Source organism: Megalops cyprinoides, chromosome 1, assembly GCF_013368585.1.
Source record: "Megalops cyprinoides isolate fMegCyp1 chromosome 1, fMegCyp1.pri, whole genome shotgun sequence".
Lineage (NCBI taxonomy): Eukaryota > Metazoa > Chordata > Actinopteri > Elopiformes > Megalopidae > Megalops > Megalops cyprinoides.
This window is the reverse complement of record NC_050583.1, coordinates 33,350,035-33,376,968: the sequence shown is the minus strand read 5'-3', so window position 1 is coordinate 33,376,968 and position 26,934 is coordinate 33,350,035. Positions and strand designations below refer to the sequence as shown.

Genomic DNA, 26,934 nt, shown 5'->3' with positions numbered 1-26,934 from the left:
ATGTATAACAAACACAGATTTTTGCTTATAAGTGTATAATATTTTGCTAAGCACTGTACAAGATCTTTGACCACCTGCATCATTTTTAAAATACAATCTTAAATTTCTCACAGATTAAGATTTTCTGAGGCAAGGCACTTGAGGGCAAGTGGGAAAATATCACCTATTCTAGCCCATACTTGCAAGAGGCTAGGAGTCAAAACACAGAGTACCTCAACTGCTATGTTGAATTGACACAACAAAACTAATGAAAAAAAAAAGAAAACGGCAATTGATTTCCTAAATGCTTTAGCATATGTGCCTTTAAATTACAATTGCTGGTTATGCTTTTAAGGATTAAATGATTGCACTTTTTTGATTGGAAAATGTAAAAATCCTAAGCAAGTTAAATGATACTATTAATTGATTTTTTGTATAGCAATATATTTACTATACCGTGATTTAAAAGTTAGAAACAGAATATGAAATATTCTATTGTTTCACAGTACACAAAAGCTTCATACAATAGCATATTTTAAAGAAAAGATTTAAAACAAACCCAAAATAATCTAAGAGCAACTTAAAGCGGTTTTCTAAAGTAACCTTTGACAAATTCCAGGCTAACAAAGTGCTTTCACAAGAAATGAATCTTCTTCACAAAACTAGTAGCAATAATGGTGTTTGACTGACGCATTTAAAATTTACCATTTTGAAAAGCAAGCGCAGTTGAAGAACTACAAAAAAAGAACATGCTGTGGAGGAAAAAAATGGAATGCCGCTTAAAAAAATATTTAAATGATCTTTTGTTCAATAACCAAAACTATTTTTTGGCAAAATTAGGGAATAACAATCCATGTATCAGTCAATCACCATTAATTGATTTCTAACATACCTATGAATTAAGTCGCTACATGAAATACTGAAAATACAAATAATGCTATATCTAAATTTTTAGCATAATATATTAATATGTAGTTCTTCAAAGGGCTAGATACATAAATAGTACCTTGGATAGCTCTACATCACCATTTCAGTATTTTTGTCTTACAGTAAGGACATTCTGTTTTGCTAGGTGCGCAGTTCTCACAAAGTACATAATGTTGACAAGGCTGCAGAACGATGGAACGATCATGCTTTTGGCAAACTATACATTTCTTTGACTGAAGCTGATATATTACCTGTGTGTAGAGAAAAGAAGAGTTAGTATTCATCATATGTCACAGTGAAAACTCATATCCACATGACGTATTGCAGGAAGCACAACACACATACCACCTAACACATATACAACGGTTACCTCCTGAAGTTACTTTGTTGTGCTGAGCTTTTTCATACTTTGATAAGCACTTACAGAAATAGTGTGTAGTGTAGGTTACTGCCACAGATGAACTAGGCTTTGAAACTCAAGTACTCAGGGGTCGGTTTGTGCTTACCGTATCTATGAGCTCTAGATCTGTACGCAGCTGGGTCTGAATGGAAAGGAGCTTTGGAAGGGGGAGCTGGTCCAGCTCTCCATAGCTGCGCAGCAGGGGTGTGCTGGGTGACCGGCAAACCATGTCAAAGTTCTCCTGGAGCTGCTTCAGGTTGCGCTCCGCGTCCTCACGCTTCTGGGTGGCCAGCTGACGCTCCACCTCAGCAGACTTGGCTTGCTCTTTTGCTTCTTGGGCGTCTTTTTGCCAGGCGTCACAAGCCTGTCACAGTGGCACATAGCGCGTCAGAGTCCTTATGTTTGCATTACAGACACTTGGACAAAACAATCGACTTACACCCTGACAGCTCAGGGCACATCAATTCAGACACAAAAGAGATGAGAGGCCCTGACCTGCTTGACCTGCTGCCAGGCCTCTTCCCACTGCTTGATCTTCCTCTTGGCTTCGTCAAGGTCCCTGCGCAGCCGGGCCAGATCTGCACTGCTGGAGCTCACAGTGGCGACAGTGCTGAACACTGGCGAGGGGCTGGGGGAGAAGTCCCATATGCTGCTACCAGCACCTCCATTCAGACCTGCTGCAAGAACACAGACACCACTTGTATAAGGACCCACCAACACCAACATGTAACAATGTGGATTCTCCCAGAAAGTAGAACGTCTGCTTGGTGCCATAGCTTTCCCAATTACTTCGGCAAAGCTGGGTTCCCAGCAGCCACTCAATAACTGTCACTTTTCAAACTGATCTACGAGCGGGAATGTGCGTGCTTGCTGAGGCACTCATTTCATCTTACCCAGAGTACTCTGGGAGGACACGGAGGTTCCCAGGAGGCTGTGCTCCGTCTTGGTGGGTGGTACCTGGGGCTGGCTCTGCTGGGGTGCCATACTGGACAGGAGGGACTGGGAGAGGGACTGAGACAGCGAGCTGAGCGGGGAGGCGGAGAGCGAGGAGGAGGAGTGCAGCGAGGCGGACCGTGCCAGAGAGCCGGGGATGTTGACTGGGGCCGAGCCGCCTAGTAGCCTTTGATCTGAGGAGGGAACGAAACAGAAAAATCAAGCATGCTGTATGCTAAAACACACAGTCCCACCATGTGGGCAACACAGCCCACACAAATGCATTGAGGACACAGCAGGCCATACTCTGCTATTAAGATCTCAGGTCACCACACGGCTTTCAAGCAAGGCGGCTGGTGATCTTGCTCCACCATGTAGTAAAGAGCATTTATGGGCAATGGTTGAAAAATGGGGCAAATATTATTTGAATGAGTAAATGCTAATAAAATTATTGCAGAATTTTGTAAAGAAAATACCATATTGAAATAAATACCATTTACCATATTAGGGGCAGCTGCAAAAGGGATAAAGGTGTCCAACATGACATGACATGGAAGAGAAATACAACTGGAGGCAATTATTATAATTGTTGTTTTTAAATTCATTAATTAACTGAATCACTGGGCTTATGACCTTGAGTGACAAGTAGCACACCACAAACACTCAGACACTTTAATACGACTGAGCATGCCAGTAAAAAGTTATGCATGTTTTGCAATCACACTGAAGGGGTCTGGGAGCCAAGAGCCATAAGAACCAATTTAAACCCCACGCAGTTACAGTGCATGATAAATGTGCCAAATACATCAGTGAGTACATGCTGTGAAACATTAAATACATATTTGAAAAATATGGTTGGCAGCCAAATTGACTGTGGCCTGGAACCAATGCCAACAACCAATAGTTTATGCACATATAGGGACCAATCTGTGTCAATTTTGAGTGTATTCCCACGAAATCGAGTCAGGGGAAGGTTACACATCAAAATCTCACTCACTTGTTAAACCAAGGTCGCCGTTTTCTTGTTCCTCCAGTTCTTTATCAAGGGAGGCTACGTTAATGTCACTGAAATTCAGGTCAAGAGCAGAGCCTGAAAGATGAAAAGCAACACCATGTAAATATTCAACTGAGTATTCCTACTGAGTATATATATTACTGTAACTATATACTGCATACACTGTAGCTATATGCCACACTCAAAGATTTCTCTACATGTCAGCCTCAGCCAGGATTCAATGGGAGTTGGCAGACCTGATCAGTGTGATATAATGCGCAGTACAGTTACACCTCCATCATGCCTGACAGGGTAGGAGCACCGCAGTGCTGCTGTGCAGCATGCTAATCCCTCAAAGCACCAGGGACCAGACACAGAGACAGCTACAGTGCTTCCTGTCTCTTTAGCAGCCACAGCAACACAAAGACAAGGGAGGGGTTAGGGCAGCTCATGGGGGTACACTGCACCTGTGTGTGTTTATGTGAGATCGAAGCACTGAAACTCAGTCACTCTCTCAGGTCACTTCAAGACCACAGAGGAATTGATAGCCCTTGTTGTTTTTCTCCCACTTCACAGATCTATTTATAAACAACGGTTTGTGAATACCTGGTATTTGGCTCTTACACAAAGAATCTAACCTCTACAGGGTTAAGTATTGATATGTTATACATGTAGGTTAGTTTTATGCATGATCAAACAAACAGAGGAAACAAGCTTAGCTGTAATGTTACCTGTGAAAAGACAGGCATGACACATGAGAACTCTGCACATCCAATTATAACTTAGTGCTGATGTTTGAGGTGTCTTTTTCAGACACAACAGCAAAAACCACACTCACTCTCTTCAATGAAGTTTTTATTTTTAATTTAATCCTTGAGTTAATTTGAATGTAAATTAAATGATTAACGTGCTTCATACTTCAAAAACAAGTTGAAGTTGACTGAAAATCCTACACAAGCCCTCATTGAAGCTTTACTTTTCATCTTACAATCTGAAATAATAAAGGGTTAAAGACACTATGACATTTAAAATTAGATCAATATGGCAAAATGGCAAAAGGTGTGTCAGCTAAAGATCTCCAATTCAGACCGGTGTTCATTTCCAGCCTTTAATGAGCTCCTCAGCACAGCCTGTTCCTGTTCGATCTGTAAATTCAGAGGAAAGAAAAGGCTCCCTACCTCAGGATTGCAAAGCAGACCCAAGAACCAGCAGACTTTGCCTGGTGCTGACTCACAGTCAACGGCCGTGTCTGAGTCTTCACACACCCATTCACTCACAGAACCCTTCACATATACACCAGCTCACCACAGCCAGCCCCAGTCATGTGACTACTGCTGCCTAGCAGCACCATGGAGCCAGGTAGAGTGCAGAGCAGGGAAAGCTCGCTCACACTCCTTGTGCACAACTGCCAAAGCTGCCTACCACACACCTATAACGAGAGCTCCAGGCTATTTCTGAAATTCTCAATCTCAAGACTGAACGGTATCAAACACCTTTCTCGAAGTAAAGATGAACATACATCATATTACTTTGCTGTGGCTGTATGAATACATGTGCAAAGCACCTCTGGATGATACCAAATCTCTGTTAATCTTGTACCACCAGCTTTGTAGTGCAAATCTACATTGCAAATTCTGTCTTACAATTACAATTGAAATCTCTGTCCTGAGTGTTTTATCATTTTTTGACACAGTATTACTTTCCCCCCTTAATGAAGAAGTGACAATGTGGCTGTGATGTGAAAGCATCATCTTTGACATACCTATTACTGATTCAACGGTGTTGCTACCAGGGTAGAAGGGGGTAGCTTTCGCATTCATTGTTGACAGTGTTGTAGGGGAAGAACGGTCGGACCCGATACTGGAGGCCAAGCTGGATGTTATACTGGAAGTGATACTGCATGCCAGTGGGTTCACTGCTGAGAACACACTGATAAGGTTCTGTAAACCAGAGAGGAAGACATTCATCAAAAACCCATGGTCTCAATATCCAGTAAAATTCACCTGAACAAAGTGGGGAAATACATCAGAAAGCTTTCTGATCCAGAAGATTGAGATTACAGGGCCAAACTTCCCACGCGCCTCACTCACCTGTTTGTCTTGGTCCATTAATTTTTGATTACTATCCACTGGATAACCTTTCAGTGTTTTTGCCTGAAAAAGAAGAGCAGCAGCCCATCAAACACAGCCGTTCAAAACCAATGTCACTGTGCGTGTCATTCAAGCCAAGAGCCTCATTAGGAGAAAAGAAAATGCAGTTAATATTGTTTTACATCTGCAGCACAAGAGAGGCAGGGAATAAATTTATTAGAGGTTATTCAAGCAACAATACACACATTTGAAGGCGAGCTCTAAAACACAAACTACATAACAACAAATAATAACAGGCACTGTTGGCAGTTATTTCAAGTGCCACAACCACTTTGAGACAGGACAAGCCTGTCTTGTGACAAGGAATGCAATAAATCAGTCCTCACAATATTGAGTCAGGTTTTGGTCAACATTTCCCCAATATGTGGAGCCTTGGAAGATACTACTAATGACTAAAATAGAATACAAAATTGGCAAATAAAAACTAAAGACTGATGCTTTACCATATTATGAAAATACGGAACATTTTACTACATGAAGTGTATACTACTAATGCCAAACCAGTCATATTCACAATCAAATTTCACAAATAGCATGCACTAAGGAGAATGTGTGTCCAGTCAATAAAATATCAGACCACTTCAAATGTCGAACCTAATTAAAAATATACTCCAAACCCAAACTTTAAATCTGAAAACAACTACCCTAGAAATACTCCTGACCTGATAACCCTTTTCCTCTATAAAGCAGAAAATAAACCTACTTAACCGAGGGTCCAAAAAAAGTAACAGAAAAGTGTTATCACATATTTTTCCATAATCGCAGACACCATGTATGCAGTAGCTGTATGCCAAGCGCTACATTTAACTGCTTGCTGGCTGCAGAGAATATAGTGGGCAGAAGGGGGAAAGAAAAGGAAATGGTCTTTATGTACCTGATCCTCACGCTCAAACCCCGGAGCTTTGGGATAGTTAGACGTTGGAGAGGAAACACTGGACGTGGTGGACTCTGAACATAAGCTACCATTAGTAAAGCTTTTGGGCCTGCCAATGGGTCCAATTGGGGACAATGAACTGTTGCTTCCTGAGCTTGATGTTACAGTCGGACTATTAGAGCATGAAACCTGAAGAAGAAAAGTACACATGATCTCAATAATAAGGTTTCACTGCCAGCCCAAAGTTCTGTTTTACATCATTCTGTAACAGTAGTGCCCTCAACTGGTCAGTGATAGTTTACAGAGCATCATATTTAGACAAATAAAAAAATAAACATGTTAGGTATGTTTGTGAAAAGCACAAGCACTCCTGGTACCACAGTTAGGTACCAGGAGTACCAGGAGATCCCTCATCCCTCAAGGTTAACTCAAATTTTTGTAAGTTAACATTAGATAACAACTGATTTTCAAACTATTGCTTTGACCCTATACTGTATTTTACATGAAAGGTCATGTTGAAGAAAGTCCAAAACAAAAATATAACAACAATAAAAAAGCAATGGAAATGCAAAAAAATAAATAATTTCAGTGATCAACTCTTCCTGGCACAATGAGCTTTTACCTGTAGAAACGTAAAGTGCTGTAATAGAAAATATTTCATGGCATTTTTAATGCATTTGATCAAACATCTTCACAATCTACACATCTTTCAAAATTCATTTCAGAACACCCGAAAAATTTGAAAATGAAACACAGGTGACCCTCACCATCCCTGGTGTATATGTTCTTGAGATCCATGCAGATGGGACAATCAGAGAATACTGTACTGTGTCACAGACTTGTGCACAGGGCGAATTGTTCACACAACAACAAAAAAGTAAAGTAATATAATGTAATGAATGTGAATATGTGCATTTCCATAACAATGCATGAGACGCTTAAAACGCATAACAAATGTAAGTGCACAGAATTTGACCCGCTGCTGTGTGGTCCTTAAGAAGAGGGAAGTTGGGAAGAGGGTGCTGCTTGGCATAAATATTTGCAACTGCAAATAGCAAATCCCTAAATGACAAAGATCTCCTGTGCGCTGTTGAAGGACACTTGAAAAAATCTTTCCCGCCGTGGTAAGGCAGAAAGGGGCAGGGAAGGAAATCGAGTGGATTGCCACATACATTGCCTGTTTGGCCATTGTTGCTAGTGGTGCTGGTGATGGAGTTTGTATTGCCACCCCACTCGCTGGCAGGACCCTCTGAGTACTGCTGGGAGCACGGCTTTGACTGGGAGCCGGAGTGCATCACAGTGAGCAATGAGTTCATCGTCTCCTCAGTGGAAGGTATTCCTGGAACAGAGAACACACACCAAAGGTTTCTGTCAACTGCATGTTGTCATCAAGGCTAAACTCAAACTGCATTCAGTTGTTCCTCTCATTTTGGGAGTTGGATGCAAGTTCATCATAATATTGAGGATTGCTCCGATCTAGCTAACTATCCACACAGAAAAGTAACTCTGCTAATACTAACATTATTATATTATTATCAGATCCTTATATGCAGGGTGACCTATCTGTTTGACATGGTTAAATACATGTTCAAAAGTGATGAGAGCAGTCCAGAGGAACACAGCACACATTCTCCATGTGTAATTCCTGCATAAGACTGTATCACTTGTGTTAGGGCTTGAATGGCGTTATGCTCACACTCACTGGTCTGTGAGTGCTGTTAGCCTGGTCTGACACTGTTGCTCGTTTAACTGGAATGGATACACTTATTCTACTGCGCTGGAAGTCACTGTGGATAAGAGCATCTGCTAAATGCATGTAATGTAATGTAATCACTTACTCTCCACATGTGCAAATGCACAGAATGGCCCCCTGGGACAGTAACCTGTTTGCCGCATGTCGTTGCATTTTGTAGATTTGTAAATCTGAAAAGAAAAGAGACAAAGTGTATAAGCTGTTGTATGTAGTTTCTTACATCTAACATATGACCACTAATTTAATCCACATGCAACTCTGGCACTGACAAAAACAATGCAAATCAAAAATCACTCAAAACTGGCCCCATACATTTTTTTTCATACTGTGCTCTTATCTATTCAGTACCAAAATGCTGTGGCTGAGGAAAACAAGCCTCCACGTCAGGATGGAAGCAGCACAGCTGTCGTTTAGCACAAAGTCATGAAAACAACCAAACTCTACTTAATGCTGAAAGCCACTGCCTAATCCAATCATGTGATTATGTAGAGCACCTAATCACTGCCTTTAAGAAGATCGAAGCTTCCACCCTGTTTATGTGCCTATGTTATGTGTTTGTGTTACGTTATGAACTACTCAAAGTTTAAAACCAAAACAAAGAAAATATCTGGATAGGTGTAAAAATTGCATCTACTTGACTGGCAGCATTTTTGGCACCACACTCAGTGTTAACTGTTTTGAAATAATCAGAAAGAATATGAAATTCAAGTTACTGAAGAAAAGTTTAATGTATTCCTTAGACGACAGCTAAAATCAATTGATTTGTATGGTTTCAGATTAACCGAAAAGTCACTGCGCTCCCCAAGATTGTTTAGTTAAGCTACACTTGGCACAGCACTGCTAGCAGTCTGCTAGTATTTTTCTGACACGGGTTTGATCTCTAGAAATGTTAAGAAATTATAATTTTTTAATAATACATCGCTAACAACACTTATTCATAATGGAACATTTTCAAATATTACAGTGATATAAAACACTGACAACAGTGAGAGATAAAATAATGACTGACTGAAAATTTCAGCAGTAGTGCCAATGGGTCTAGGAAGGGCAAAAATAAATAAAAGCATGACCAAAATATTTCAAAGGTGGAATGACTTATTCAGTTCCTGGACACCAGACCTCCTAACAACATCTGTGGGAAAGGCTGTGGGCCACTGACCTCCGGGTGGAACTGCTGTTCTGTGCGTGAGTGGCAGTACTGGCAGTTGTCCCCGCTGTCACACTTTGAGGGCTCTCCCCACTCGTCTCCGTGTTTCACATTAGGACACGGAGTCGACCTGCAAAAACATTCCACATGGATTTTCCCCCGTTCACATCTGACACCTCCCTCATTTTGCAGAGCATTTGAAAAATCACTTTACAAACGAGGTCCGCTTCCGACCTGTACTTGAACTTGCGTGGATTTCGCCTCCTGTCTCGGCTGTTGTGGTAATGTGGACATGCGTAGCCCTGTCTGCATAGTCGTGGAGGTTTGGTGCACTGCTCCGTTTTATAGTTCGCTAAAACAAAGTTGGTATCTGGGGCAACAGAAAGTAGAATCAGGACTATGCGTTCTTAAATTTGCACAAAACTGGAGAAAAAGTCAGTTAATATCATAATCTACTATTCAAGAAATATGGTCATAATTTTCTACAATAATGAGGATAAAACAATTAAGCGGATCATTTCATTTTTTTGTCAGGGTAAAAATACTCCACAAGGTGGCAATATCACATTGAGTACTTTGTTATTGATCATGGAACTTTATGTTCATACAGATACAGCCTCACTTACTTTGCCTTTATGAGCATAAATTGCGCTATGCATTTAATAAATTAAGTTAACAAGCAGGGCTTGTAACCCAAAAGTTGATGGTTGATGGTTGATGGTTCAACTCCCTGCTGGGGTACTGCTGTTGTACCCTTAGGCAAGGTATTTAACCCGGCACTGCCTTAGTTAACATCCAACTTTATACATGCACAACATGAAAAACTGTAACCTAAGTAAGTCACTCTGCTAAGCAATTTTAAAATAAAATTTTAATGTAAATTTACAGTTTCAAACTCAGCATCAACGGGGCAGCACCTCACCTTGCCAGCGGGGGTCCTCAGTGAGGGTTTTCTCAATCATGGCCTGACTGGCCAGCACTCCTGGCTGCAGGTCAGGGATACCCTCCCCTGTCCCAAGCTGCCCATTCTGAAGAGCCTCCTGGGCCTGGATCTCTCTGTGAACGCACACATAACTCAACAGTGAGGTCAGTCTAACCAATTCTCGTAACAGCAATATTACAACTGACAGAAATACGGTGAGAACAGTGAAATGGGCATCACATCATTTATTCACTTATGAGATGATCTGATCTGACTTCAAGTCTGCCCTAACCACTGCACAGCAACAGTACAGACATACATTGATAGCAAGGCATCTTCAATATCTGCACATCCACACTTGTTGCTCAGCAACTATATAATACTCTTAATTTTCCTACAACTTTCCTACAAGATCCTCAAAAGATACCAACAGCATCACTGCTGCTCAACTGACAATCTGACGAGATTTTGATAGCCGGTCCACTCTTTATTTTTCTTACCATAAAACCAAAATAAGAAGTGAACTTGTTATCAAATGCTGCACATCAATTTAGCAGAAGTGTGACAGAGAGCATCACTGGTATGATGCCGGATACAAATATATCAGAGCTGTATAAACAGAGACATCTTTTTAGGACAAATACAATTACACTACTATACTATCAGCAGAGCAAAACACTGCAGCAGTTTTGACTGGTGCGTTTTCTTGTAAAAAAGCAGTACTCAGAGGGCCACTGTGTGGGAAATCAGAAGAATGGAAAACATTCTGAGAATGAGAGCACTGGCTGTTGCTCACAATGAACATTTTATATAAGCACAACTAATGCTTTGGTAAGAAAACTCAACATCACAATTAGCCTATACCATCTCTACAATACTACTACTTATCAGCTCAGGTTTGGAGAGGAATGTTTATAAAATCACATTTGTGTATTTCCCAGGTTTTTATTCTAACAGAATTATCCTTTTATTTACACAATAGACCTTTCTCTACAATTTCAAAGTAATTTAAGATAGCAAATATCATTATGTGTATTTACATACTTTCATCTGCTCTATTAAGAAACGTTTCCATATCTCATGTAATTATCATTGTAGAGGTCAAAATAAGTGTTTTATCCATGTTAAACTTACTAAAATAATTTCAAAAGATCTTCCACATTGAAAAAATTGCAGTTAAAATTATGGAAATTCTGTGACAACACACAAGGTACACGTGATTTCTGAACAGCATAATGTCTCTCTCCTGCTTCAGCCAAGGGGCTGGCGAACAAAATCACATCTTTTTAGCAGGGAGTCAAATGATGTGCAGTTTCCTAGACTAAGACAAACCAAATGATACCGTAACTTGTTAAACAAGCCTTTATGCATTCTTACTTTATTAATTTGTGTCTTACTTTGATGACCATCGATAACAAATCATGTTTCATATTTGCTGCATAAATCTAGCTGAAAAAGTGATAAAATATTCAAATTTAATATCCATGAGTGATAGTATCATTTTAATGCAAACTAGAGGTGAATTTCTGTTTTGCAGCTAGCCAACTACAACAGCCAATATATTATGCAAAGAATATAAGAGAATAAGAGGGCTAATTAGTACACATATTTTTTTTACTTTTTTAAATGAAGAATTTAAGTATTTTAGAACATGATCATGAAGTTTTGTGGGAATTTCTACTGATTTTGTAGAGGTTCTGAGGAAATATATTTTTAAAAATATTATACACAAAATCGGAATCTCCCAAAGCACTGGAACTTGGATTCTTCTGAGACTTTCAATTTTTATGACCACATTTCTACGCAGCTTCTTACTAAGAATTTAACACGCAAAACAAAGAGTGGAAACATATTAAGACATCCCCAACTGAACAAGGGAGTCTTTAAATCTCAGCACTTCCTATAAAACAGTCCAAAACTCAAGCCATAGTGAGTGAGTTCCCCTCTTGGCCCAAATGCCAGATTTGTACAAAATGATGGTGGAATTTCCCTGCTCCTGCACTCTCAGGAATGTCAATATTAAGGGACTGCTTATTGCAACATCTCATTTCCCGTTTCTGTTGCTGATACTGATCTTTCAGCATAATCACACTGTGTGCAAACTGGCCATCTCAGGGTCCACCACTGGGAAATATTTGGGTCCTGTGTTTATTATCCTACTGACAGTCTCATAGGAGTAATTTTTACCTAAGAGACAGAAAGGTCAGAAAGGAGCAATGGCAGCATCCACTTAGTGATCTGAATAGATTGTTACATATTTGTAACTGTACACACATTACAATTTTATAATAGATTATTTCTGATGTTTGAAATTGGTTCAGTAAGCTCTAAGGTCACTGCTGAGGCTCACACCTAGATCCAGTGGACAGGTAACTAATCTGTCAGCAGTTTTGAGGCTGAGAATATTCTCCTTCATGCTTTTGCTAACAAGATCCACTTTGTTACAGAGCAAATTAAAATCCAAAACCAAAACATCCACCCCTTCTCTCACGTTGATGTGATATTTGGACAGGAATGTCACTGCATGTTTACATTTCGTGTGGTGCCTCCACTGCACTTTCCAAAATATACTGGCAAACAGACGGTGAGCAACAGCACCATCGCCCAGGGGGAAATGAAGGAGGCAAAAGAAAAGCTCCTCGCGCTTAAACAGATCTAAAAAGCAACTCGCACACAACAGAAGAACACAATGAATAATCAAATAAGGAAAGTGTAATTGAGTAAATGCTATAAAATTAAAGACAGTATTGATACTGACACTTGAGGAAAATGAAGAACAGTTGAACTACCACTACTGTTAATCAATGGAAGTAATTCCAATGTAAAAACTAGACCAAACTTTCAAAGCTTGGAGGCATGAGGTGCTTTCACTGAGATTATCACTGACGAATGCAGCTCACAGTAAATCCAGTTCATCAGACTCCTTTGGTCTGTTTTCCTGACATGCACATTGACTTTGCACATCAGAGGTCTTCATATGGCCTGATTTATGGGAGTATCCACAATATGGACACAAAGTTTCCCATAAATGGACTGAGTAAGTTTATGGAAAAGACACCTTGCTGCAATGCATGCAATGTGGGATGAATAAAGAGCTGCAAATTGTAATCACAGCTCAGAGTCAGCTAGCTACACAGAGCCTGTTGCTTGTTCTTTAACACACAGCAGTCCCTGCACTTTAAGTTTTGTTTCATGTCATTTGTTCATGTAAAATCATCACATTACTTTCATTTAGCAGACGATCTTATCCAGAGCGACTTACATATGTTACAATTTGTACGTGTTATCCATTTATACAGCTGGATATTTATTGCGGCTATTGTGGGTTAAGTACCTTGCACAAGAGTACAACAGCAGTGCCAACAGGGCATCGAACAGGCAATCTTTTGGTTACAAGCCCTGAACCTTAGCACTATGCTACACTGCTGCCCCCAGTAATCATAATAAAATGTTTCTGAAACCCGGTTTGGAACCCTGACACCAAGCTTGTAAGTGTCCCACCTGTGTTTGTCAATCTCAGCTTACTATGACCACAGAAGCGACTGACCCCAGCTCAGTACCTGGGCTTCCCTCTGTCGGCCCCACTGCTATTCTTTCTCTCAGCAGTCAACAGGTGATAAGATGAAGTTAGCTTGCTCTGGCTGTGAACCTGCATGGGATGAAACGGTTACTATAAAAAAGTCCCTGTGCGTGCTGCTACGGTTTCAGCTGGCACGGCAGCAGCAAGCCCCCTCCCCCCCCAATCCGTCTGCGCAGGCTTGGCACCTGCCTTGCTTGCCGTCCCGCGACTGACACTGCCTCGGAGAGCTTGGCACCACACCTCTCCTTCCCGCCACAGCACGTTAACGCCCACTTTTCTCTTGGCACAGTGCCAGTTGGTCAGTTTTGACCCTTTCAACCTCCTTGATCCAACGAACACACCGCATTGAACACACATGAAAAGGTCTTCCTGCTTCTTTGTAAGGGGGTTTGTTAGTTTCTGAGTGTCATCACCTGAGGTATAATACCAGTTCCAACTGTATCTGTCAGTGACAGAGTAACCATACCGGTTGGACATCCAATTTATGATATCAAAATATGATATCAAAAAGGCCAATATAAAATATTGGCCTTTTGTGTGTGTGTGTGATGAATTACATTACATGCATTTAGCAGACGCTCTTATCCAGAGTGACTTCCATCACAATCAAGCATAGGTGTAACCATACAGTTTAAACGAGCAACAGTTTAAACGACCAGGCTCACAACAGTCTCAGACCAGTGAGTGTGAGCATAACATTATTCAAGCCCTACCATAAGTTAACGTGTGCACTCTGACAAAAGTCAAGTATACTGAACGGCGGTGGCTCCACCTTTTTAATAAACAGTTTGGTTGAACAAAAGTGTGCGTTCTTATGGTCACCCCGAGGCATTCACATTAGGCTTAAGACACACAGGGAAGATCTGACAGCTTGAGGTAGGGGTGTTAATGTTTGCCTCCACAACAGGACACCACTGTAATTCCTAGTGTGACTGATAACAGGATACACAGAAAGGACTATTCAAACACATTTTTCAGTATCTGCACGTTTTGTGGCAACTGATTACTTCATTGCAAAATTGTCATGCAGTATTCCTGTCAACACAAAGGCTATTTCAGTCAGAAACACTTTCACTGATCCTTCACTGTTCTAAAAGCTTTTGCCTTTCAAAACAGAGATGCTCTGCAGTCAGAGCTATTTAAAAAGAAATTACACTGCAAGTAATTCAGGCTAATATGTTAAATATAACTGGTAAACAAATCAACTGCGCAATAATGAGATAAAACCTCAAATTAAAGGGGAAACTGCTCCGGGGACAGAAATGACTTTCCACAAATGATCCCCCGCAGGGATTACAACCTGATCAGCACTTCCTGACATCACTTGTCAACACTCACAGCAGGGTCTGCATGCAAAGCATTGGGTTTGTGAAAGCTCACCACAGCTACAAAATCCAAATCAGCAGGCTCCTCTATAAAAATCCCCTCATTTAATGAATGGTGATGCTGCAGGCACTCAAACAAGAGGAGCTCATGATGTGTCCAGCCTCTCAGGAGTCCAGCCAATCCAACAGACAGAAAAGGAATTCTTGATCTATGAGGCCTAATTAAGTAATGAGAACAGATTAACTATGTCAACTGACCTACCGCTAAGCGCCTATGCTCACGTACATGTGACAGCACACTATGCTTATAAAACATTTACTGGTCAAAGACTCAGAGTGTAATCTGGGTATGTATGACCAAGCACAACTTCATATGAGTAAGTCCAGCAAAACCAGATTTTGTGATGTTGACTAATAAGCAGCAGCAATGGTTTACTGTTTGTTTTTCAGCTCAATAAAATTTCAAGACAATTCTAGATGAAAACGTTGCACTCAGTCTGACTGCAGGGCAAGAAATACAGTAATTTGTCACAACTGTCAAATGAAAAATAATGTCATGTGACTAATACAATTCCTCTCCCATTTTTCTTTAATTTACATGAATTTCGTCATGGATTTTGGAAACAAAGGAAAAAGGCAATGTATATATCATTAATTACCTTTCAATGATGAAAGTTCACTCCATATCAGTAAATGTAAAGTGAATTTTTAAAATCTATCAGACATTTCATTACCAAGAGGCATCCAATGGAATCGCTTCCTGGAGCTAGTCCAATTACATCATTTCTGGAAAAAAGGTACCAGCTGGCAAATTTCCACCTCATGACTCTGTAGCAATTTTGGTACCATTAAACATAACTGATGAAGATGATCCCGATGCTGCATGGGATACTCTGAATCATAGCTTAAACGATGCATTTTCACGAAAAAAAAAAACAACTATATAAAACTCCATATTCCAAATAAACAAGCACCTTTACGTTGCACCTTTACTTTAAAATATACTAAAGAAAGAACAGCATAGGCTATAGTATATAAGACTTGCAGTTTTAGAAACACCATCATAAGGCAGAAAGCTGTAGGTGGTTGATTTTAGTTAGCAATTGCTTTCATACAATGACCTAGAAAAACAGAGGGGTAATTTACAAATGTAAAAACTGTCAGCTACAACATGTCTGAGTTTGCAGAGCTTTAATTTCAGCATTGGATAATGCACATATTAAGTCATACCCACACATTAGGCCAGAGCTGTACAGGAAGAGCCCTGAATTAATGCTACGTGTTCTGTCAAAATATCTTTTAAGAGTCCATTACTAAAACAGTGCCACAGCCTCTACAGTACCATAATCTGTGATCATGCATGTGAATATTTTTAAATGAAATGAGGCAAGACATGGTAATAACCCTTTCTGGAACACCATTTACTGCATTCAAAGCAAGCTGACAATCCATAAAAATGAATTGGACAAAAGAAACACATGCAGCAAAGTATGCCTGAATGTGATATTTGTGCAATACAATGAAGTGCACCACTGGTTAAAAATGACCCGCCGCAACCAAGCATACAACTCCTCTTCTGAGAAAAAATGTGACCAGAAGCAAGTTGCAGTCAGAGGAGGAATGTGTGTTATTGCTCATTCTCATCCAGTACACTCTAGGATTTAGATTGCCCTCAAAACTATAACTTGCTGTCAAAAACGATGACTGAATCATTCTGTGGAAATTTAATCGCACAACTCCTCATTATGTAAGCAACACGTGCCGAGTATGAAAACACCTATCCATCCTCCTGCCAAATGCAACCAAATTTGGCATGCATCGGGCACGATTGTCCATCTTACTAGGCACACTGATGAATGTTCCCTTCAGCATCTAAACTGACCCTTCATAACTGACGCTGTATAGAGTAAAACTCACAAGCATGCTCAGCTTAGATGAAGCACTCTGAATTCAATGACACTCAATGGTACCAAATCATCAGCAGAATATCCTATGAGCCCATCTGTGTGCACACAAGGAAGGAGACTAGAATTGGGTAGTAGGAATGGCAATGTTGCTCATACACTGATTGAATTCTAAAATTAGTTTCTTAGCAACAGACAACCTACTGAGAAAGATAGAAAGATCACAGTTTTGGTAAGGGAAGGGGTAAAAGTCTATTAAAAAGGTTGGTTTTTGAGTTCATTTTTATACAAGAGCATGTGTAACAGCAACATCGTTTTTAACCATTAAGCAAGAAGTAATGGTAAAATGACTTTCTAAAATGACTGTCTGAAGAGTCACTGTAAATACAACACACACTGCAGAGCCAGGTGACCTTACCTGATGTCATAGACGGGGGGCCTGAGGTCATGCGGACCGTGAGCAAAGGCACAGTGCAGCCCGTTCTTCACACAATGCCCTCTGGCATCCGTCTCGTGGATGCAGGTGCCAGTCTTGTAATAGCGCAGATGGTACTTCCTTTCCGTGTCACCAGTCGTCCTGTGCAGGTAAGGGCAACTGTCCAAAGAAGGAAGAAATTAAGCACTGAACTTTTCTCTGCATTTTTAGTTTGACCATCATTTATTACACTTAAAATATAATTTTTAAAAAGAACACTCTCCAATTTACTGCAGAGATAACAGACTGGACTAAGGCTAGTGGATGTTCTTGAATTTACAATGACAAATAAACCCTGCATTATTCTTTAAGTGGGCTGTGTGAAAGGAGTTTATCGGTGCTCCAATTTGTCTGGCCTAGCAAGTGATCTTGACACTATGCCACACCGGGCTCATGGAAGTGGTCCAATGTCTCCATGCTGTGTAGTACACCACAATCATGGATTAAGAAAGCAATATCGATGTCAGTAACTCCCACTCCACAGAAACAGCACGCATCCCCCTGCCTTCATATTCTCATTCTCCGAAGCTGGAACACGAGGGGGAGGGGAATGAGCACAGAACGGCTTCTGGCTCGTTACTCTTGCTTTATAAAATCCAAGCGATACGAAAAGACTGAGACTTAGTATCACCACACCAAGAGAACAGAGGTTTATCACATGTTATTGTGAGTGACAGTTGCATATTGTCATTGTCAATCACGACAGCAGAGATGCATGCCTCCTCTGGGGGCAGGCGTCTTCATGTTCTCCTTTACAGTTCACTGCCACGACAGCAGCAGCTCTCTATGGCGTTTGCCACCTTTTCCTAAAACATGTGTTCTCAAGGCGCCCAAACTCCAGCATCATTTCAAAAGACAATTTTATCCAGCACGCTTATGCAAACTGAGCTGCACATATCCCACACTGTGAAGGTTTTCTCACACTTTACTGCTGCGGGGGTAGGCTAAATAACATGTTAAGCCTTGTAAGAAGTTCCCAAAGGAATAATGTGAGAAGACGAAGAGCTTCAAAGGAAACATTTGTCTGATTTTTCCTCCATCTTATAGAAGGAGCACGACCTATTAAATAATAAGATTATACACAAGTAAGGAATAACAATAAAACCGACAGTTTCGACTGTGGGTGTTCAGTGAGTGAAAAATCCCCTCCCACATAAATATAAAGCAAGCTTTCAGATCTTTTGGAGAAATATGCAGGCTAACAGCAAACACAAAAGAGGACAGCACCATTATAACTCCTGTGCAGACTCATACACAAAGTGTTGTTGACCAATCATCTTCACAAATGCAGTAGCAGCTCTGTTCAGACAGTTGCTATAGCAACAGACATGATGGCATCAAGGAACACTGTCACTGGGAGACCGAGGGGCAAATAAAAAGCGGTCTTACAACTGTTGGAAGAGGGACCATACACATTTCGATTTTCTTTAGGTTGAAATGCCTTTGTGTGTGTTGAAACTAATCTCAACAGAAGCTGCCTATATAAAGCGATAAAATCCCTCACAACAAGCACGGATCAACAGCACCCCATGAGGCAAGATTGCCTTCGCCATTTTTAAAAATCTCAGTACTGAGAACATACTCAAAAATCGTCAGCAAAATAACACACAGTATATCCAGAAGAGGGTATTTGGACTTGTGTCTTTCTAGAGAATCATCACACTATTGCACCACAGCATAATACAATTTTTCCATAACACAGAGTTGGAAAGGTGCATCTACATCACTCAATACTGTCATTATTTTAAATTGCCTTAATAAATGATTACTGTACAAGAGAAGGGTTGTTTTATGCATGTCCCTGACCTCTGTATAATGCCTAAAATGCACTGGATCATATTTTTCTTCCTTAACCCCCCGTTACTGGCCAACAAGGCTGCAACCGTGCTTGTACTTCAGTGCTCATACTACCTTCACCATGCCATCATGCAAACAGGAGTGCTGAGCCTGCCAAACAGTATGAGACAGGTTCTGTTCACACGTGAATCGTTTAAGGGGTACAATCACAGTAGAAATCTGCACCCTGTGCCTTTGTGTTCATTCATATGCACAGGCATGACTGCAGCAAGGATGACACCCATGAGTAAATGGACTGTACTACTGCAAGAGCTGTGTCAGCGAGTTTGTTTTTTGCTGTCACTGACAACAAAAGCAAGGCTTGCAGATCCAAGTCTGGATCTGCAAGGCTTGGCTTCACAAAAATTTCAAAAGAGCATCTTTTAAAACTGATTAAAAACAAACAAACAAAAAAAAACAGTGCCATCAATCCCCTTCTGTCAAATACTACTTAAAACACAGCTGCAATTTTTGGAACAACACTTTCCAAGCTGAACAAAAATCAATCACTTCTTGAGGCAATTACAACTCACAAACAACTACAGACAGACTGATGTGCATTTAACGTGGATGTCACAGAGGGCAATGATCTAGCCTGTGCTAAGTAGGCCTACCACAACATGGAGTTAACAGAATTTTACTGTGGAGATCCAAAGGCTGTGGTGTTTATTGGCAAGTAAAGCATCATTTAATTAGGTGTGATGAAGATGTAGCTAATACACAGGCACACTGTAAGAAGTGCATCATTTTCTGCCAGTGTTTCTTCAAGCTTACTTCTAGCCTACAATACAATGTCAGCGAGATGACGCTCCATGGTCCACTTTTGTCACCCTAAGGTTTCGTAGAACAATATTCACAGCTACCATTACTTACAAAGCATTTTGCCAAATTCTATTCACTTTTTGATGAATTAAAATAAAAATATGTATAACTTAAGGTACAATTTTTGCCTCTGCATTTTTGCAATGGTTTAAAGAAGCAGTGGTAAAGCAGTGGTACTGCCACCCAGAGAGCTGGTAGCCACCAAATGGTGAATATGGCCACAAAAACTTAAAGCCAATATGAACAGGGTTTCTTCATTTCTTGTTATGGTAACAGAAGTTACACTTTTTGTGGATGCAACCCTGACCTGCAACCTAAAACTACACTGAAGGATAATGTCCATACAAATGACACAGTGACAGCAGGATAAAGGGCTAGGAGTAATGCCACTGAATCTTATGGCATAAGCTTTGCAAATTAACTGCATACACAAAGTACCAGGACAATTATCTAACATTCCAACAGTAACATTCCACTGCACATAAGATGCTATTTTAAGCAATAGATGGGCCTCATCCATCATTCTAAATTTCAGTGAGCAGCTGAGGAATTAACAGCACTAACATGCAGACTACACTGCAGTCAACCATTTCTTGCCCTTATACTGAGAATTTAAAAAGTGATGCTGTTTTCAAATATTTCAGTATTTTCACATTGAAAGGAGATGCTCAATCAGGAAAAAGAAGCGGCAGTCTGCCAACTTATCTCAACTCCAGTGTACTGAATCTATACTGTACCTTTGCCACAGATGCTACAGTCAGTTCCAGACAGGCCCCAGAGACCTGCTCCACTAGGCAAGTAGGAGGTTAACTTTCTCCTTTGACCTGACTCTGATGACCCTCTGTCAAGTGGTGCGAGTTCACATAAAAATATGCCTTGCACCTCAAAGCGACAGTTTGAATTCCATGCTCCTACAGGACAGCTTTTGTTTTTTTCCCCTCTATTTTGAATCACATCATCTCTGTAGATAAGATCAGACGATTTCCTGAAATCTGTTCAGTTCTGCCTTGCATTCACAAAACACAGCTGCGAAATCAAACCAAGGAATGTTACTTGCTGTCATGCATGCAACAATATACTGCCGCCTGGGACTTAATTACAGTAGACGCATTTACTTAATTCAGTTCAGAGCTGGAGTTGTGTGGGACACAAAATGAACCTCAATCTTTCAAGTTTCAACGTTTACACAATGTCATTAATGAGAGGTAGCAATCACACATCTGAACCACCACACTCATCTTAAAGCATTTCTCCACCTGCAGAAAACTTATTTTTTTACACTATGCAGTTGCAGTCTGTTAAATGCAATAATCAGAAATTCAATGCACTGACCATGAGTCCACAAGCAACATGGTCTGTTTTTAAGTAGATGCAAATGATTAATAATATGTTTCAAGTCTACATCCAACGCTAAATCAGTCTTTAGGAGTGACTTTGCAGCAGATATAAGACAGTCTATACTTTCCTAGCACAATATGACGATAACTAACTACACTATGGCAGACACACAATATTAGACTATTCACCCACATGTCCATTAGTCCACCTGCTCATTCAAGTCTGGAAGAGTTTCAGCATTTTTTTTTCATTACTTATTTTTGATGGGTTGTCTGGTTGGAAGCAAAGGAACAGAATAGAGAGAATGACTGAGAGAGAGGGCCAATCTGTTGACCCCTTCTGCTGCTGGCACTGCTATCCAGAAAATCCTGATCTGTTGTACCAAAGCGCTGTCTGGAAATGCAGTACTACTCTGAAAGAAGGAAAAATCATTCACTTCAAACAATGCGATGTTCAGTTACGCAATCATAAAACAACAATTGCAACACACATGCATTTCAAATCAAAGCGTTTGGCTCTGACTGTGCAGTAACATACAGGTGGAACGATTTCACAGGAAATATGAGGGCACAGTATGCTGCACATTTCGCAGTATCCCAGCTACTTCTGTCCAAGTGGTTCAAGCAGTTATCCTTCTCAACAGCTACAGAGGACAGTCAAATCAATATTTCCCCCTACTCTACAGTAAGATGCACTTCAACTGCAACCCACAACAAACCAGGCATCTATCAAACAGTTTGCAAAATTAAATTATTCAAAGTCAAATATGAGAACTCATCAGTTATCTGGAAGGTGAGTGTTGGCATGCCTAGGCATACAATTAACCACAGACAAATTTTTCGGCCATTTTCATTTTCTCTATAATGAAAATTAATAAGACTGCTCAAAGCAAGATATGTTATTAAATGAACCTATGGGAAATTCATTGTAACCAAGTGCAGGACTTTAACCTACCTGCCAAAGACATGGGAAATAACATTAAAAAAATATCAATATCCATCATACAGAGTGAACAGGCTATGATTTGCTGGTGTAACTATTATAAGGCACTAGTCATTGCATGGCAGAAGAAATAAAACATTTAATATTTCTTGAAAGATAATTACACTAAAAATACTTCGACTCACTGATTACAAAACAGAACCCAAAAACTCAAAACTAAGCATTTAAATTTTACTGACAATTTTGTGCACTTGACATTCATTAGCTCATTGTTTGCTTCTTCAAAATAACATTTTTCCCTAAATTAAACATTCATTTTACTTTTCCAGCACTCACACATGCTGTAGACGGGTTCTGCTTCTGCATCAACTGAGGGAGGCTCACACGGGCTTTTAAACAATACAAACATTCACCAACATAGTGAAAAAAGGCCAAATCAAACAGGTCCAGCTGATCGGGCAACACAAAAAGTTTAAACCCCCACCCTACGGCGACCTTCTCGGGGACAGTAAATAATGCATAAATCAGTGACACCAGGTTGCACGTTGGGGTGTGCACCTCTTCCAAAGCAAAACAATTCTGTATGTCGCTCACATGCTAGCGCTGTAACTCTGCTTTTTTTAAAAACATGCCTGGTATTATTTCCATTCTTATCATGAACCGACAAAAACTACCATTACAACATTTGGTATCGATGAAGCGTTAGCAGTTTTGACGTGAATGTTAGCTAAGGTGCTAAATCGGAAAATAAAATAGGCCACACTTCCGCACAAATCGGGAGCAGCCAAAGCACTCTTCACTCCTGTGGGTTAACATCCTGAGCTAGATCACCGTCAAACCGTGTCAAAGGGGTGTGTGCTGCTACAGAACAATACAGCCGAACGAGCCAACGACAAGGCTGAATTGGATCCCAGCGAGGACACAGAATGCCTCGAATACATTAAAAAAAGATCTGCTTTTTGTTTATTTAATTGGCCTTATCCATTCCCCTTCATGCGGATGTGACAGAAGTTAGCTACCCAGTAAACCACGCGCATATTAATTACCACCACATGTAACGTTATTTAAAGCATTTGTTTCAAGATTACTAGATACCTAAAGCTGCCAACCACAAAATTCCAGATGATCAGAAATACTTCGGAAACAAACATTTTCTCAGATGCATTCGTTAATACAATGGATAACTATCAAAGTATTTAACATTAGCCACAATCAATGGTCCCAACCTAGTTGCTAGCGGGTTGACGTTTAGCAAGTACGACAACAATTGACCCCTCAAGCTTAGGTAGCTACATGGCGCTGCACACCCGGTCATCCAACTGTTAACTAGACTACTCACCAATTTAATAACCAGCCTCTGTTATAAATCAGCATTCGTGGTCCCCAGACAACAACTGGTAACACGATGAAAACCCTGTCATACTTACTCGTCTCCATCAGGACAAATGCCTGTAGTTTCGTCGTACTTTGTACAATAAACATCTGGGCTGTAGTTAAACGTTCCATCTCTTCTTCTGATGGGTCGTCTTCTCCGCTGGTTTAGGAAATGCCAGTGAAAACATGTAAAGGGTCTGTGTTGAGTACACTTATGTTGCAAGAACAGGGGGCATTGTTCGGTCCTAAACTCCTTTAAATATCTGCAAAGTACCAGAAACCATTATTAAAACATGTTCTCAAAGAAAAAAAAACACTTCAGTACTTAAAAAATGCCTTGCTAAACACCAATCTATCACCTTTTTAATGTAACAAGCTAGCTCTCAATATTATGCTAAGGTGCCCAGGATTCCCGTTAGCTAACATCTAGGTCGTTCGCTATAGCTAGGACCCCGCTCTAGTCAGCCTTCTAACGCGCTTAAATGCACTTCATGCCCACGCTCAAAACAATCTGATCAGCTAGCTAACGTTAGCTATATCGGTTCGCTGGAGTAAAACATTCCTCACAAATCCTAACCAAGTTCCACTGACGCTTTCTTGTCGAATGAAATATCAGTATCACGACAGGCTACCAAAAAGTTACCCCCGTGCATCCGCGACAGTTTGTTACTTTGACTAAAGTTACGTGCGATTATAGATGGGCGCAGAAGTAATTTTAAGTGCGATCGTGCATACAACGGTAAAGTTGCGTGCACACTTAGCAGGATAGCCCGCTTACTAGCTAACTTCAGCGAATAAGGCCGACATAGGTAAAGGGACAGGGAAAGGAAAATAAAAAATAATGCAACTTAGCTGGCATCTTAGAATACAAATAAACGATAGTGCGTTGGCCGCGTGCGTGTTTTATGGAATGTTAAGCCATTCATGTATCAATTAGTTATAACTGCAAATACAAAGTAAGTGCTTTGTTAAATGCCTCTATTTAGCCAGCCAGTCAGCTAGCTACGTGTGTTCAGGAGAATTTAGCTAGCAGGCTAGCTACAAAAGGAAAAGCACCATTTTTAAAATCTCACTTTGCGCCTGGGTATCAAATTTTACAAATTCAATGAAAGCAGCTGAATAACGAGTTTTAAATGTGTTTTATTCCTGTCGGTACTCCATTTACTTACGTGTAGTGGGTTGGTTTCTCGGTTTGAGGAGAAGCGCTCACCGCCGTTTTCGAAACCGACGGCATTTTCAGTCAAAACAATTAAAGGCGCCTGCGCGAAGGCCAGCTCCAGTCGTGGAGCTGTCGTTCACTTGCATGCAGCAGAGCAACATGGGCAACTGGCGGGACAAATACCAGTCATCTTAGCGGACCACAGTAACACTTTTTTGGCAAGTTTTCCCCGCCAGGAATGCTATTTAATCTGTCTGCATATTCTTCAGACTCGACAACTTTCTGATTCTTTTAAAGCAATCAACTTGACACTACATTATATTAGTACTACTATTCACTCAAGAAACACGTGTACGTCTGCAAATGTCAGAGTTTTTGCCAAACGAGTTTACCAGTTATGACTTTAAAAGAGGTAGGTACCCTGCTGCACTGCTTCCGTTGAGTACACCTCATATTTTAGACAAAAGTTACTTCAAGACAAGCAAACTTTTTATTGTTTTTAATAAATGAAAATTGATTGAACCTTTGAAAGATAACATGAGTAGAGCAGAAAGTTACGTGCAGCTTCAGTATGAGAAGCAGTCAGATTAAGTTGATTTACACTTTTCAAAGCTATGGTCTATTATAGATATCAAATATTTCATACTTAATTTGTCTGGAAATCAAGTCTCTGAACATAATCTAGTTCAGATTCTGGCATGGTACTGTTGCTATACCCCTGAGCCAGATACTATATCCCGTTTTGAAAATGTAAGAAACGGTATAATGAACTATCTGGAAATACCCCCCCAAATGAACCTCCCTCTCATATGTCTCATGATGTCTGAAAAAGGGGTGTTTCCCCTCAAAATGGGGATTTAAGTAGGCCTTCAGATAAGAGATTACAGAAACAATTCTGTCTTTTCAGTGCCTGAAGTAGATTTATTGTTTCAACCTCAGGTACCAATGGGTAATGCGCCACCATGTGGTAAAAATGTCAGTGCTTTGCAGACCAGTGACAAAAACATGGGGAATTGCCTTATTGTGCCAGGGAAATTCCTTTTCTGAGAAACTTCATGCAAAGTACAGTAAACATATTTTTTTTTTTTTTTTTTTTTATGACACCAGTGTTTCCTGTGATGTATTCAGGTTTAATCTGAAACTTTACAATGAATCAATGCAATCTACAAGAGATGGTGGAATTTCTCCTCAGCATAGGTATACCACTATGCATTGTAATCTGTCACGTTATTATGATTCTGATAATAATTATGATTATTTATTTATCTGTGTTTGTGTGTGTGTGAAAGAGAGAAAGAGTCTTCTTCTTTTGAATAACATAAAACACAAACTTTCTTGTTGAACAACTTTATGATCTAATGCAATATTTTGCTTTTGAAAGTTGATTTTTATTTTTGGTGAAGTCAGTCAAAATAGGGAATTTTACATTTATTGAACAGACACTCTTATCCTGATCGACTTACAAGTCTTAAGTTTGAGCCTGGCTGTGTGTTTTCTCTTTATTTTTCATAATCCAGCCTTTGAATTTCTCATCAAAAGCTTTTGCTGAATACAGGTATTTGAATTAAAGGCCAGAATACATGAGGGGGTTTAGGTTCCTATGAAAAAAGAAAAGTGTTTTTACCGAAGCATTCTATCAAATCACGTAAGATACTGCTGCACAGATGAAGTGCTTTTGACGTCATTTTGAAACAAAATAAACATAGAAATGTTTTTTGGCCAGAGTTTACAAGCATATTAAATTTGACAGTTCCCTCAGATGTCACCTCTTAGCTGCTGGCAAATACCCAATCCCAACATTTGATACACCTTACCTCATTCGTAATTTTTATGGTAATATACATATAGAAGGAATACAGATGTGTTTATAATATAGGTTCCACTACCCTGTGTGTAAACGTATTTAATGCATATTTGATTAATTGTTAATTGTTGCTAACAAAATGTTGATTTGTTGGTTACTTGTCATTTTTGTCATATGTCATTGGTTAATGTCATACTTCCAATAACAAACACTATTAACCAATCATTTATAAGAAGTGGTGTTACTGTTGATTACCTTCCAAAATTCTTCCTAGAATACATACAGAAATGAATATT

At 40.1% G+C, this 26,934-nt stretch overlaps 1 protein-coding gene across 3 annotated transcripts; it reads right to left on the bottom strand.

Moving 5' to 3' along the window:
- Positions 1-969: 969 nt before the first annotated feature.
- On the bottom strand, positions 970-24,923 carry LOC118781981 (putative E3 ubiquitin-protein ligase UNKL). Of its 3 annotated transcripts, none has more exons than XM_036535165.1 (16): positions 24,845-24,923; positions 23,729-23,938; positions 17,307-17,483; positions 10,080-10,213; positions 9,392-9,527; positions 9,170-9,287; positions 8,096-8,180; positions 7,430-7,596; positions 6,258-6,446; positions 5,324-5,386; positions 4,996-5,173; positions 3,237-3,329; positions 2,200-2,433; positions 1,802-1,983; positions 1,413-1,670; positions 970-1,157 (listed from the first exon to the last, which is right to left on the bottom strand). In XM_036535165.1, the coding sequence occupies exons 1-16, from the start codon at positions 24,907-24,909 to the stop codon at positions 1,002-1,004; spliced, it is 2,445 nt and encodes an 814-aa protein (XP_036391058.1). In that variant the 5' UTR covers positions 24,910-24,923; the 3' UTR covers positions 970-1,001. The 3 variants fall into 3 exon arrangements, with proteins under 3 accessions (XP_036391058.1, XP_036391067.1, XP_036391077.1); XM_036535174.1 differs by having other exon boundaries at positions 1,802-1,980; XM_036535184.1 differs by lacking the exon at positions 6,258-6,446.
- Positions 24,924-26,934: the final 2,011 nt, after the last annotated feature.

What these genes read in the sequence shown, in the direction of transcription:
- LOC118781981 (XM_036535165.1), bottom strand. Translation starts at nt 24,909, where the DNA reads ATGCCGTCGGTTTCGAAAACGGCGGTGAGCGCTTCTCCTCAAACCGAG. An exon ending in TGCATTTGCACATGTGGAGA is followed by an intron (nt 7,597 to 8,095) that starts GTAAGTGATTAC and finishes TCTCTGTTCCAG; the next exon opens with GAATACCTTCCACTGAGGAG. An exon ending in ATCTAGAGCTCATAGATACG is followed by an intron (nt 1,158 to 1,412) that starts GTAAGCACAAAC and finishes CTCTACACACAG; the next exon opens with GTAATATATCAGCTTCAGTC.